The 14,079-nt window shown below is 36.7% G+C and overlaps 1 protein-coding gene across 4 annotated transcripts in view; it reads left to right on the top strand.

Annotated features, from left to right (window-relative positions):
- The window catches only part of NELL1 (neural EGFL like 1), a 283,549-nt gene that overhangs the window by 54,816 nt on the left and 214,654 nt on the right, over positions 1-14,079 (top strand). For all 4 annotated transcript variants that reach the window (XM_090140192.1, XM_090140191.1, XM_031607324.2 and 1 more), the window contains exons 6-9: positions 5,500-5,572; positions 5,806-5,888; positions 10,805-10,939; positions 11,779-11,881. In XM_090140192.1, the coding sequence (XP_089996318.1) occupies positions 5,500-5,572; positions 5,806-5,888; positions 10,805-10,939; positions 11,779-11,881 (394 nt within the window). The remainder of the gene's footprint in view (positions 1-5,499; positions 5,573-5,805; positions 5,889-10,804; positions 10,940-11,778; positions 11,882-14,079) is intronic.

Here is a 14,079-nt window from a genome sequence, read left to right as displayed (position 1 = left end):
CTTTTGGAGACTTCTCTCTCCTTGACTTTATTAGCAGAGTATCCTCACATGATCCTAGTTGCCTGAGGGTGTCTCTTTTTTCTTTGCCTTTTCCAGCATTGAGTTCCAGATTAGAGGAGGTCTTCTAGGCCATGTTCCTGCTGTCTTTGGCAGACACTCATTGTTGCATGCAATGTGTGTGCCTTGCTGCAAAACAGTAGATTTTCTATTTCTGGAATAACTTCATTTCTTTGTATTTTTCTCAGATAAACACATCACATGTCTCAGCAGAGTGGGTAATGGGTGACTGGGTTTTGTTCATAAGCTTCTTTGTCCTTTAGGAGCTTCTATTGCTTCCAAATAGCCCAGGCTACTTGAAAGGCTGACTAGCTGGCAGGATGGTCTTACCATTTATAAGTCTTCCCAAGATACTGTCATTGAATATGCCAGTATGTTCGTGTGAGATAAAAATTTGTGAAGGAAAGATAAATGACCAAAGGCTTGAAAAGTTCTCTCCTATATATTTTATTTTATTCTTTTTTTTTTTTTTTTTTTGTTTTGGCTCTTGATGATCCTGTATGATTTTGATTGATTTTCAGTTGCAGAACCAACCAACAAAAAAAACCTCCTCCACCTTAATATTAATACTTTCACTCCAAAAGCAATCTACAGAGAAGCTGACAGTATTTCTTCAGGTTTTGGTTAACAAGCCATGGACTATCAGTAAAAGAGCCTATATAGTGTATTGATAGGCCAATCTGTATATCCTTGATATTGGCATGGATTTGTTGCCAAGGTGATTTACTGCCCACTCAGTTCACTTTGAAGCAGTCAATTCATAAGATAATTCTACAAGTTGCTGCATTTTTGAGGACCTTGCCTCAAAGTCTCTACCTTTTGAGACGCTAGGAAATTTATTTTTATGCTAAAATTATTTAGGGTAGGATTGTTGTAGCAAATAATTTTAATCGTGAAACAGAGATAAAAGCCAACTTTTCTTTTAAGTTAAATTACAGTCAAAGAGTTGCTCTGAACCTGGAGTTCATTCCATCTTTGAGCAGCTGAGCTGTCACTGTAAAGTGAAATTGATAGTATTATTTTATTTTACAGCTGTTGTTTTTTTTACCTCAGCTGCTTCCCGTAATTCCACAGATGGTAAACATATGTTTATAGCTATGTAGGAAAAAAAAAGTCATTTTGGATTTGCTCATCTTAAATTCTCATTTTATGCAGACATTCGATGCCTCAGAACTCTGATATATTATGTAATTGTAAATTAATATTTCAACGTATATTAACACTTTGGAAACAGCAGGGTAGCTAATGATATGCTCATAAGCTGGCCATTTTTATTGATCGTAATGAAACTCAACAGGTGCCTTTGCTTCATGCGTGCTTAAATATTTCTCTAACTTTCTTCAGAGCAGAAATAGAATTGGTTATATTTTTTAATCCTGCTTCATAGTGTCAGAAATCTTACTTTGGTATGTTACCTATACCAAAAACTTGGGATTTTGCCAGCTTGTAAAGAGCACGCATCCCTTTCTGTGTATTTACATGGTCAGCAGGACCTCCTGTTCTTTTTCAGGTTAATTTGTTTCACTGTTTTAGCATATAAATAAATAAATCTGCTTTCCCTAGTATAAACAGTGATCTTCAGGGAAATAAGAGCATTAAAGAAGGATTAGTGTATTTTGTGTTTGTGTTGGAGCCATGATAATATATGTTTGTATGGAAAAGCACTGGATACTGTTCTAAGCATCATCTATGCTGTTGCAAAAATATTCTTATTTTAATAATAACTAGTTAATTAATTGTTCCTTCTTTCACTCTATAAGTGAATAGCATTTGAACACATTCTGGGCCGTGTTCTCATGCTAATTTCAACTGGTGATTCTTCAGTATATCAGAAGAGCAAGGGGAAGGATATGGTCTTCTAATAAATATTTCTAAGGCACAGCAGCTGGTCAGTGGCTGCCATTTTCCTTATGTTTTGTTCCCAATTCTTACTCTCAGTGATTATTCCACAAGTAAGCTTGCTGGGGAATCAAGTGCTGTATGGCATAATCAAGGGAGGGGAGGTGTCAGCCTCCGACTAGGATCTCTCACTATGTAGTTTGCCTGTTATAGCCAAACATTAAGAATTCACCCAAGGCTGAGTAGTTGTAGCGTATCACCAGTGGGAGCTAATGCAGACCAAATTTAATACAGCTAGATCTGTTTGGTTTGAAGGGAATCTCACAAATTACTTCCTTTGAAAAACATGTGTAGACTCTTCGGGTTTCTTTGTGTGGCCCAAAAGCAAGATTTGTTTTTGTGCTAAAGAATGCTCATATAATGAGATTGGGAAACAAAAGAAAAGAAAGATGGTGATACCAGGCATGCAGAAGACCTTTATTCTAGGATGGAATTGATGGCTATCGTTGTCAGAATTACTTGCAAAAATTCATTTCCTCACTGAGGAGGACCCTTCCCCTTAAGTTTCCCTCCAAATACTACTGCAGAAATGAGCTTATTAATGCATTGTTGTCTAAATGGTCCTTGTTGAAAGACTGTAATTTTCAGATCTGCTCTAGAAGGCTTTCATCTTACAATCCCACTGTTGTTTCTGGGGTACAGCAGGTGCTTGGTGTTTTAACTGTACATCATCATACATATATGCAGGCCTCTGTAGTCATTTTGGTCCCATAGTTGTAAAGACTAAGGTGAAGTCAGCCGTTCAGGTGCCTGAGATGGAGTTCCTCTTCACTGTGCAGAGGAGGGTAATGCTGATTTGGTGATTGTCTAGTGGGATTGCTGTAGCACTGCCTAGGCATGGGGCTTAGAGAGCAGCTGCTGAGACATCTGTGCAGAGTCTATTACCAACTTTAGCCAATGCATTTTACAGCTGTGAGGCACAATTTTTGAGGCAGAAGTAGGTTTTAAAGAGGGTGAAAAGCAATGGAGGAAGTGAAAATGTAGAAATAAAGGGCTTGTGCATCGTATGGGTCTTTTCACGGTATGTAAGATAAATCCTCCATACAATATGGATATGAAAAGTGCAATAAATAGGGTTTTCATATTTGCAGATCCTCATGGGATGGGCTTGGTATTTAGTGCCAAAAACCTGATTTTAGTCTCACTGCTGGTAATCTGTGCAGATGGAGGATGTTCACACTAGAGCATCATGGAGATCTGGCTGTAGTTATAAGTTTAAATATCAAAGGTAAATTGTGATGTCTCCTTGAGACAAAGAAGCAAAGAAGATTTTGACACTTGATATCTCTCTATCAAGGCCAAATTCTCATGTCTTACCACAGAATGTGTATTGAGAAACTCTGCCTAAACTAAACCAGGAATTTGCCTGCTGGGAGCTGTGCATGCCTAATTCATCTGGCTGCAGCTGTAGAAAGCTCTAAGCAACCTAGACTTAATGCTGAAGGAGGAATAGTCCAGGTTCCTTCATAAGTGTTGCAGCAATTATGGCTGTAATGAGCATTTGTGTGTAATGAAGTCTTTCTATTAAAAAAATACATTAGCAAAAGCTGTGCTCTTTCGAGTTAAAGGTTCACTTCTGTATTTGGTCACAGTGACTCTGTTTCAAAAGGTTTTTTTTTTTTTTGATATAGAATGCATCTATCCTGCTAAATTGGTGTTCTTGCATCAACCCATAGTAATGTGTTTTCATGTAGCCAGGAAAAGAAGCAGAAATAGCTGATGTTTTCTCTTCTGTTTGTGCTCTTGGGGCTACTAACGAATCCAGAAGACAAAATTTTAGCAAATGAGATTACCCCCACACCCCTTTATCTGTATTTGAATGCGTATCTGTCCAAATGACAGTAGAGAAGGGAAGCTGTAATGCAATAAATGAAACGAAAATTCCTTACGCACTTACTGAAGAGAAAAAAAAAAAACATTGCTTTTCTCTGGATGATGTCTTGTTAACTGTGTTATGGTACACTGAAACTCTGTAAACTCATTTTTTCATGATTAAGCCTTTCACTGGAGAGGCTTAAGCCCTGAAATGTATTTTTGTACCTCAGCTTCTGATTTCTTACTGATAACTACTAGCAGAAAGCACATAAAATGGCTTTCAGGATGTTTCTTCACCTGATGACAGCATTGCTTCTCAATATTATGATGGTTTCATTATTCTCGTAGATGAAAAGGTTAATAAATGTATACACTTCTGCAAGAAAGACATTGTGATCTGATTATGTCTATTAATATTTTCAGTTAATATTTTATCATAAAGCAGTAAGACAGTGCTTCTCATTACCTTCTGCTGTTTTAGAAAGCGAATATGTAAATGTGAAATGTTGCTGCATTTGCAAGGCTTCAAGCACAATGGCCTATATTTTATTTATGGTTTGAGATGAGCGTTTTGAGCAAGTGACTGCCCCTAGTCTGCAAAGACTGCTTCACTGCGATTTAACCAAAACCTGTAGTGATCTTACAAATCAGTAATTTAATTAGGTAATAACTGCCGTGATCTTTAATTTGAAAGGAAATGTATTAAATTCTTTTGTGTCTGAGAGGAGACAGGCATGTCACTCTGTCTGATGAACAGTCAGGGAAATGTAATTTGCAGTGCTCACAGTCCCTTGTGTTCCCTTGCTCCTCCTACTTAATGACCGTGCCATTATTAAAGTTAGTGGCTGCTGGGGAGTAAGCAGGCTACACAGTAAAAAAAAAAAAACAACAACAAACAAACAAACAAAAAGCCTGGAAGAGCTTTGCACTGAGTGAATGCCAGCTCCAACATTTTAAGCTACTGGACAGATTTAGGGTTCCTCAAGGCAGACGTGCAGGAAATACAGGGTGACTCTTTGAGTCTCCTGCTTTTGTCAGGAGACTTGCTTTGCAAGTCAGAGGGAACTTGCAGGCTGGTAAGGGCATGAGAAAGTCTTCTGGTACTTTCTCATGCCCTGCTTGGTCTGATCTCTGAGCCTCACGTGACATGCACAGTCTGTTCTTGACCTTGGAGTCCTGATTTCCTCTAGTCCTACACAGGGGATCTCTCCATCTGCCTGGGTTAGAGAGCAGATTTAATTCTAACTGATAGTGTGATTATGTGAACCGTTTGCTGAGATACAAAGCCAGCAGGCTGCACGACCCAGCAGTCAAAATATAGATGCTTACCTCTTGCTCTTTATACTGTTCTTTGTATAATGATAGATTTCACAGTCTTCTTCGGCTAAATCACTAAAGAGTAGTGCTATGGTGTTTATTATCTTGGGGTCAAGTGTCTCATGTAATGGGTGTTCTTAATGTATTTTTTCTCTTGTTCAGTCTCATTTTGAGACATTTAAGCAGCTTACGTTTGATTGCAAAACATAAAACTAAAAAAAAGCACGGTATGAAAATTACACAAGAAGCTAGGGGGGAAGAGTTGCTGTTTTTTTCCATCATCTTGAGCTATATTCCACGTTATCAGACTGAACTGGTCACTTCTTTGTACACCATCAACAACTGAATTATGAAAAAGGTCAAAGTGAATGTTTGTATTCTTTATTACCAGTTATCTCTTCTTTTACAAAGGGTGTTATTCAAGATGTGAAAGTTGTCTTTATACCTAATGGATATATAACGCAGTGTCCTAATCTGAATCGCAGTAAGTATTTTCTAAATCTGCTTTTTTAATGTGGATGATTTCTTAATCTTGGAAAAAAAAATATTTTCAGGATTGTCATTCTTGCGTGTGCTGACACAATGTCTGTAAACAGATTGTATTTTATGTTCAGATAAGCAGCAATGTGACGTTAGCTGTGTGACAGAATTTATTTATTTATGGGTTATAATGTCTTTCTCTCCCTTCCTTTTTCTTTTTAAACTTCCTTTATTGAGCATGCCCAACCTGCAGTGATTTCTTAAGCCTGGTGCAAGGAATCATGGATTTACAAGAACTCCTGGCAAAAATGACTGCAAAAGTAGGTACCTAATCATCTTTGTCAATTCCCTGTTTCTTTTTGGGCTAAGACCATCATATAAGTCTTTGTTCCTTTTGCAGTTATTTTATGTTTTCATGGTAGAGCTGTTTTCCCCTCTTTCTGCCAGTAGCCCTGTCTAGCAGTGGACTTAAGGAGACAGTTTCATGGATGTCACTTAATTCTCATACAGCTTCTATTGTCTGGCTCACCATTTGGTAGACAGTGACAAAATGCCCGGAGTTTGATTTCTGTAAGAAACCTTAGCTTTATTTTCTTTTCCATGCTGAGGGATAAATGTGGAAACAAAGGAGTGAAATCCCTCAACAATTTCCTCACCATGTGATTCTGTCAGAGTGTGTGTTTTTGCCTGTGGGGAGTCCTGTGAAATCTTCAGGACTGGCATCATTTCTCCTTGGGAGCTGAAATGAGGAAATGCCTATAAATCTGCTGGCTGTGCTGATTTCAACACCTTTGATCAATGATTTTTACAGTGCAAAAGTGAATCCAGCTCCAGGTTGGGTGGTGTGGTTTTTTTCTCCCTTCTGCTTTGGATTGGGGAAATGATGAATAGGAAGCTGCAGGCTTTTTGTTGTTGTTGTTGAGGATTTTCCTTAGGCTCTGCTCCCACACTGTGCAGCCAATATCTGTCTTACCTAAAGCCGTTCAGCTCAGGCTGTGGTCAAGTTCCAGGTTAGGAACCTGCGTTTTGGAGGTGGATGATCCCCTGTCTTATATTGAAGGATATTCTGGGAACGTTTTTTGATGTTAATGTCAGTGAAATGTCTGTTCTTGTTAAGAAGCAATTGTCTTATACGAATCAGCATTTATGTGTTAACTACTTGTAGATTTGAGTGCAACAAAAACCATTCCGTAGTTACTTTCAATCTTAGTGCTGTTACTGGAATTTCAAAACTAAGATGTGCATAGTAGTGCTACTAGTAGAAAAACATTAATATGTATGATACTTGTTACTCTGCTGCTTCTAAGTGTCCTTTTCTTCCTAACAGGAAGGAGGGAACTTTTTAAAGACAATGTGCATGTTATACTGAGAATCCAGTTACCCAGTTGACATGGTTTGGACAAGCTGACTCCAAATAGAAATGTGAAGCTTTTAGTTGAGTTTACTGCTTACAGTGTGAAACAGGCAATTATTTTGAGCCCTGCTGGTGCCGTGAGCAAGTTCCAATTATGCACTGTACTGAGTAACTTGCTTGCACTGCTGTTAATTACATTTTTGCTTGCTAGTACTTTACAAGGGAAAGCAAATAATACAGCATTTGTACTGCAGAGTCTGTACTTCCAGAACATGGTGCTGAGATAATCCTTCATTGTGAGCTCCTTTTCAATGATAGTAGTGTAGACTCTTTTTTTGTAGCAATGTGTGCAGAAATACTATTATTCAAGAAAAATACATGCAGCAGAAAAAGAAACATTTTGGTAGACAAATGCAAATTAAAAACAGGTGTGAGAGAGGCATTAAGATTTGTATCCATCTTTCCAGTCTTGGAGGTCAGTAGCCACAAGTAATACTAGTGCAGGTATGAGTAATATTGTATGGGACATTTGGCAACCAAAGAGCAGGACTTGGAAGGATGTAAAGCATCCTGCAGAGATCCCATTTGGCAGGGCAGGTGGTCGGAGGATGGCCTGCTAACGTGCATGGGCAATGATGCCTGGCTTCTGGCCCTGCAGGAGGAGATGCAGACAATGAGCGTGATGTTTTGGAATAGCAGGCCCTGCAGTTCCAAGTTCAACTGTAGCTTTTAGGATCTGTGATAGCTAGGGTTTCACTTACTCCCTCAGTCTGTAATTGGTTACAGATGTATAATAACTCAGTGAATGTTTGCAATGAATGTGCAAGTGCTGTTTATATAATGCAGAACTATGAAGATGAAGACCAGGGTTTTTGTGGGAAGAGAACATCATATCTAGTGACTGTGGGGTCCTGTAATTTTGGTAGCGGTGCAAATTATGCAGTAGATAGGAGAGGAGCTATGAGAACTCTCCCTTGAGCTTTATCTTAGGGCCCCATGAGTCTTGTGCTGGCTCAGAGGCAAAGCACTATCTAAAGAAAGCTGTTATGTAGACAGTAAACAGAAGTATACAATGATGACCTGAAACGAGCTTACTGCGATTATCCTCTTCATACAATGTTTGTAAAGACATAGTTTCTAAAGCTCCTGTTTATTTTGCCATTATTTGAATTATCTGAATCTTTCCTATAAATAAGTTCAATTGATTTAATCTTCTGTCTTTTTGTAGGGAAGCACTGTAAATCAGTGTGTTAAAAATTGAGCTAATGTGTTAATTTGCTGCAGGTATAAAGGAGCATGCTATATTTCAGCACTCCCAACTGACATGCTGAAATACTGCTGGCTTCTCTTTAAAAATTATAGGTAAAACAGTGCAGTTTTAGCACTCTACTGAAATCAGTGCGGGCATCTCCTGCATCCACTCTAAGAGTGGATTATAATTTATTTTTGGTAAATTATGAGCTCATGTGAAAGTGTGTTTTTCATTCATTTATTTGTTGCTGGGGCTGGAAGGAGATTCTGAAGACTGTCAGTGCGAAACTTTCTAGTGAGTCCTTCCTTCACTCAGGTCAGATAGACTGCAGCTTGGATTTGATATTTAAAAAATAAATAAAACTCTTGAGTTCTGGAATAGTTCATCTACTTTGTTTGTATCATGAATGTATTTGACCATTGATAATTCTGTGAACAAAATTTTCCTGGCCACATTTGATGGGTTGTTTTGTGAGACATTTGTTATTAATTTCAATGGAAATAATGTGCTTCAAACAGAAATCTGTCTTTGCAATTATTTGTATGGACAAAAGAGAAGCATGGAAGGTATGCTATGTGAATAACAGCTAGCCAAACATTCCTGAATTTTAAGAACTCAGGATTAGGCTAGTATGTGGAAACTGGTATGCTGTAAGCTTCTTCAGTAGTATATTCCCATTCATATCCTAGGAGATGTAAGATATTTGAAGACCCAGATTTTAAGTGTTTGACAAATTTAGTTTTGTGCATTTGACAACATTTGAAAGGGTTTTTCAAATGATTTTTCATGGAGCAGGAGGTAAATGAGATTTAAACAAACAAAAAAAGCTTACTGAGCAAGATGATATAAACAATACAAGAAGCTGTAAGGCAGAAAATATTTATTTTTATTGTTTTCTTCCCTTTCTGGAGTAATTTATAGTACTGACAAAGGATATTACATACTATTTTCAAAAATGTATATTCTGAGGAAAAAAAGTTAAAAACATTGTAGAACAAACTTGTATGTGAACGTTCATTTTTAATTTGTTTTTTTTTTTTAAATACAAGGCTTCTTATAAAGTAGAAGCACAAGACAGATCAGACACTTTTTAAACAAAACTAAATATGGCTTTTACAAGGTAAATACAATGACTAAATAGAATAATTAGAAAATTCTGTTGAAAACAAGCAACTTAGTAAGTGGATAGTTTTGTTTCTAAAATGTGAAGAGCAGCTTTGAAGTCACCAGATGTGCATTTTAGGGAGATAAGTATCAATTCCAGTATTACACCAGATTAACAACGTAAGAAATAAAGAACAGTTATTCAGAGCTTTCTCTCTCCAGGACTGCAGAGAAAAAGACCACAGCTACTTGCCTACTATTTTTTCCTTCCTCCAAATATCTTGCTCTTTTACTGGCAGAAATGAAAAAAGGCTTATTAGAATATTTTCACGTAAAGTTGTTGGAATTTTAGAGGACAAAAATGTACAAATATCAAATATATACCATCATGTAAAAAAAGCCTACAGCATTGCACATTCATCTTTATAAAGCCTATAATGCAGAATTACAGCACTGGATTAATAACAGGATAAGGTATGCATTCATTTTGTCATTTGCCAAATTTAGGTAACCTCAGTGTTTGCAGTGGTTCCAATGTGAAGGCAAAAAAAAAATCAAGAGCTTGAGAAATTGCCTTCTGGCTGGCAATAGGATGGCTTTTAGAGTAGTGGCAGTTGTGGGGTCTAAAGAATGCGTATGTTTACTTCCAAATATGCAGTCTGGATTTTTTTAATTAATGAGAATGTCGCTATAAGTTGTGTTAAGGGTTAGAGATGATGACACTGGCTACCAGATATGCACATGGTGAGAGTGTTCCTCCCTGGATTAATCTCAATTTAAGACAATGCCTCCGAGGAAGGGAAAGCCTATGGTGGTGGGGGGAAATTCCAAAAGCCTTGTCTTTTTCTGCTGCTGTGAATGTGCTTTGCCCTTACTTGCATTGTATGTCCCTTATTGCATTGTATCTCATTAGTCAATACAGCAGTTGCTAGCCTGTAGATAGTAGTAGTAGGTAATAGGTAATATGAACACTAAGGAATGGTAAGTGCTATCCACAAATCCAGGATTTTTTCCAGGAGCAGGACTTGTCCATGGATCAGTCTAGGAATACTATTCTGTATTAGAATGCTATAAATCTTATTATTATAAAGTTACAGCCTCTCTATGAGTCAGAGAGCATTCATCTAGCTGATGCTGACAATGAAGAGGTGGAAGTAATTAGAAAAAGTCTGCTAGCCATCATAATTTATGATTTGTAAACAAATTGATGAGCAATTCAGAAATTTAATTTAAAATCAATTGTGGCTTATGCACTTTTCGTAGTGCCTAAGGAGATCTTAGTGGGGTTCAATACAGTACAAGAGACGGTTGTGTCTGTCATTAAGCTGATGTTAGTTCACACACACAGCTCCATCAAAGTCAGATGAGCAGGGTTAGTTGTTACCTGCTGACATCTTGGTTCAGAGTTTCAAATGTTGCAATTAAATTTGGTTCAGATAAAATAAATTTAATGTTTTCTCATATTTGCTTTTTAAAAATCGCATGCTTGGACTGAAGAAATCTCATCAAGTTGATTTCATTTATAGCTAAATTATGCAGAAACAAGACTGAGTCGATTAGAAGACTGTCACTGTGAGAAGACTTGTCAAGTAAATGGATTGATCTATAGAGACAAAGATTCATGGGTTGAAGATGATCACTGCAGGAACTGCACGTGCAAAGTAAGACTTTCTAAGGACTTTAAGAAGTAGGACTCAAAATGTGAAAACAGTCTTTGAATACATAATGTGAATTCTAAGAATGGTTATGTTTTTAGCATGCATCTAGTGGCAGAATGAACAATAGGGAGGTAAATAGTAAAATAAATGAAAATCTGACACATCTTATGTAGAAGCTTTAAAAATGAAATATTTCCCTTGACAATCATGTCTTATTTGTTTTGATTACATTTGTGAGGACTTTATGGTTTTGGGGTGAATGCAGACATTGTTTTTATTTGATTTTTGAATTGTTTTCACAGTAGTTTTTTTACATGGAGGTGTTATCTTAATAGTATTCATAGATGCTTAGTTGCATCTTGAATGGTAACAACATGCAAATCTTGTTTTCAGCATTTATCACTATGAAAAACTAAGGAACAGAAGAGTATTAATATGTAAATCTTGTCTTGTTGAAATTATTTGATAAATATCTGAAGAGAGTCTGTTTGTTCAAGAAAATAGAAAGCTGATTGTTAAAAATCTCAGAGATGATTGGCACAGCTTACAGAAAGTGGTGCTTACGTTATTGTAGAGATGAGCTTGTGTTCTCTTCTTCATGTGTTTTACTCAGAGACAGCAGAGTAAAACCAGTAAATAAGTACCTACACAAGGATGGCTCATCTTCAGATGGCTTTGGATTCAAATCTGTAGCTGGATTGGACTAAACTTCTTAATGAAAGATGAGTGTACAATGCACAGTGGTGATTTCATTTACCATAATGGTTTTCCGCGTTATCTATTTTGTATATAATATTCACTAATTACTGTGATTGAATTTTGTCTTAAAAATGTTTTCTTAGAGTGGAGTTGTAGAATGCCGAAGGATGTCATGTCCCACTCTTGATTGTCCTCCTGATGCTCTCCCAGTGCATGTGGATAGCCAGTGCTGTAAAGTATGCAAGGGTAAGTAGATCATAAAAATGTTTTTCTTACACCCTCTGTTAAGCACCTAAACTTGCCCTAAAAGCAGGTGCATTTTATAATGACTTTAATAGCTCCTGATAATTCAGGTAAGGTGAGTCACAGCAGTGAATCTGATTTTTCTCAGTAATTTTCTTCTAAATGAACAAACATGGCAAATTTAAGATTGTCTTGCCATGTTTTGTCAGTGTAAAAGTATTTTTCTGCTTGTTTGTGAAAAACAAGCAATAATAAAAAAATATTCTTTGCTTCAGCTTGTAGCTCTTGCTGATAAAGTCTTTGTTCTAAACTTTTCATAGTGACAAGTAATAAACTTGGGTGTTATCTTTTTGTCTCTTTTATTTCAGTTTGGAAGGTTTTCATTAAACATAATAGAATTTCAGACCCTGAGTGAATATCACTGTGTACAATGATTGTTTTTGCTCATTTCAGAATAAGTTGATGAAAAGAAAAGTAAATTTTGTGGTTAGTCTTGTTAGTCTTTTGGAAATGAAAGCTATAGGTAACATTCTTGGAAGAAATAGTCAATATTTGATACCTTAATGGTACTATAAGGGACAAAGACAATTTATATATGGGAATTCTACCTGAGTACTGTTGCCCATCTTGCCTTCTGAAGCAGAAAAAAACAAATGTTTTGGCCTCTTCTTGTAGAGCATCAAACTTCATGCATAATTTTTTTCTAAAAGTTATGAGACAAAGCTGTTGAATTATTTTAAGATTTATTAGGAAAAGATGAACATTCTTCTAGACTTATTTTGGCTTGCTTTAGTCACTGAATTCATTAGTCTGCACGAATGTCGTGAAGGTCACTTGCTGTTATCTCATGTTCAGTTGTTTACTCATGCTGTCTCATTTCTTTCAGTTGTATTTTGTCCTAAGTATTCTGCTCACCAAAAGACTCCTATGAACAGGGTACTCAGGTGGAGAGGTGATCTTGCCTGAATTAATTTTTTTGTCTCAATATTTTTTTATTTGAAACACTGAGAGTCTAGAAAGTTCCTTCATGATCCTGTGGTGTACCGGATGCTTTGACATATGTTTGTTGACACATGTATGTACAACAGTTAAAATTGGACATGAAGTAATTGCTGGGCACCAAATTGTAGTTTCAGCTTATATCCCCATGAAAAACTGTGCTCCTGATATTTGTAATGGAAAGATGAACGATCAAACTTGTCTTTTGTCAGTGATTGGCACAAACTTGACTTGTTATTCTGACAAGAACTCAGCTTGTCAGTCAGTGGGAAGAGATGTATCGAAGTTGATTGAAATTGATTGCAAATGCCAGCTCCTTGACAGAATGATATACTAGGGCCACAGTCAGTTGCTTTTGGGTATGTAGCAGTAATTGCAGATTTCCAGGGGGCTGCACTGCAGGTGTTAATTTCTCTGAGCTTTTCTTATTTTGCTCTGATAGAATCATCACTTGTAATTTGCTGTCTCTAGGGATTATTGAATGGCTGGATTATTGAAGTTTCCTGTCTCAGCTGTGGGTTAACTAACAAAGCAGTTTTGGTGTCTGATATGTTAAGGGTTTTAAAAACGAGGTGATTCTGTTTTGATCCCTGCCATCTTGTGTTGGCTTTAGATTACTATCTGACAAAAGACTATAATTGCGTTGAAAATCTCATCATTTTTTCTCAGTTGTGGTTTAACTTGACTTGCTGTCAGGTGTGTCCATTTTTATGTTAGAAGCAGTCATGTCAGGAGAAAAAATAGAAGAAAACGGAGAAGTTCTTTAATTCATTGTTCCCAAAAATATTTACTTGAATGACTAATGCAAATGAAACTTCCTAATGTGAAGTTTTTCCTTGTGAGATTGCAACTCAGCCATATAAATGGGGTACTTTTAGAAAAAGTCAAGAAAACTGAGATACCAAAGGAAAAAATCTGATTTCCATATGCACAGTGGACAATGAAAACAGTTCTGTTTGAAAAATTTTTTTTTATTATTTTTATTTAAAAGAACATGTCAGTTATGTAAGTTTAAACTGAAGATCCTTAGAAGCACATTTGTGTGTGAAAGATGATGATGATGGACATAGTATTTCTTTAGTTTCAAGGTGTCTGTAATCAAATCGGCTGTGACAATTGCTATTGTGGAAAACTGCCTGTTGGCATCAACTGTTAAAATTGTGTGCACACCTGTAGGTGCTTATGAGAGAAGTGGATCTGTG

The sequence above is a fragment of the Phasianus colchicus genome, chromosome 5 (genome assembly GCF_987193195.1).
Source record: "Phasianus colchicus chromosome 5, bPhaCol1.hap1.1, whole genome shotgun sequence".
Classification (NCBI taxonomy): domain Eukaryota; kingdom Metazoa; phylum Chordata; class Aves; order Galliformes; family Phasianidae; genus Phasianus; species Phasianus colchicus.
Note: the sequence above shows the minus strand (reverse complement) of the source record. Positions and strands in the feature narration are given on the sequence as shown.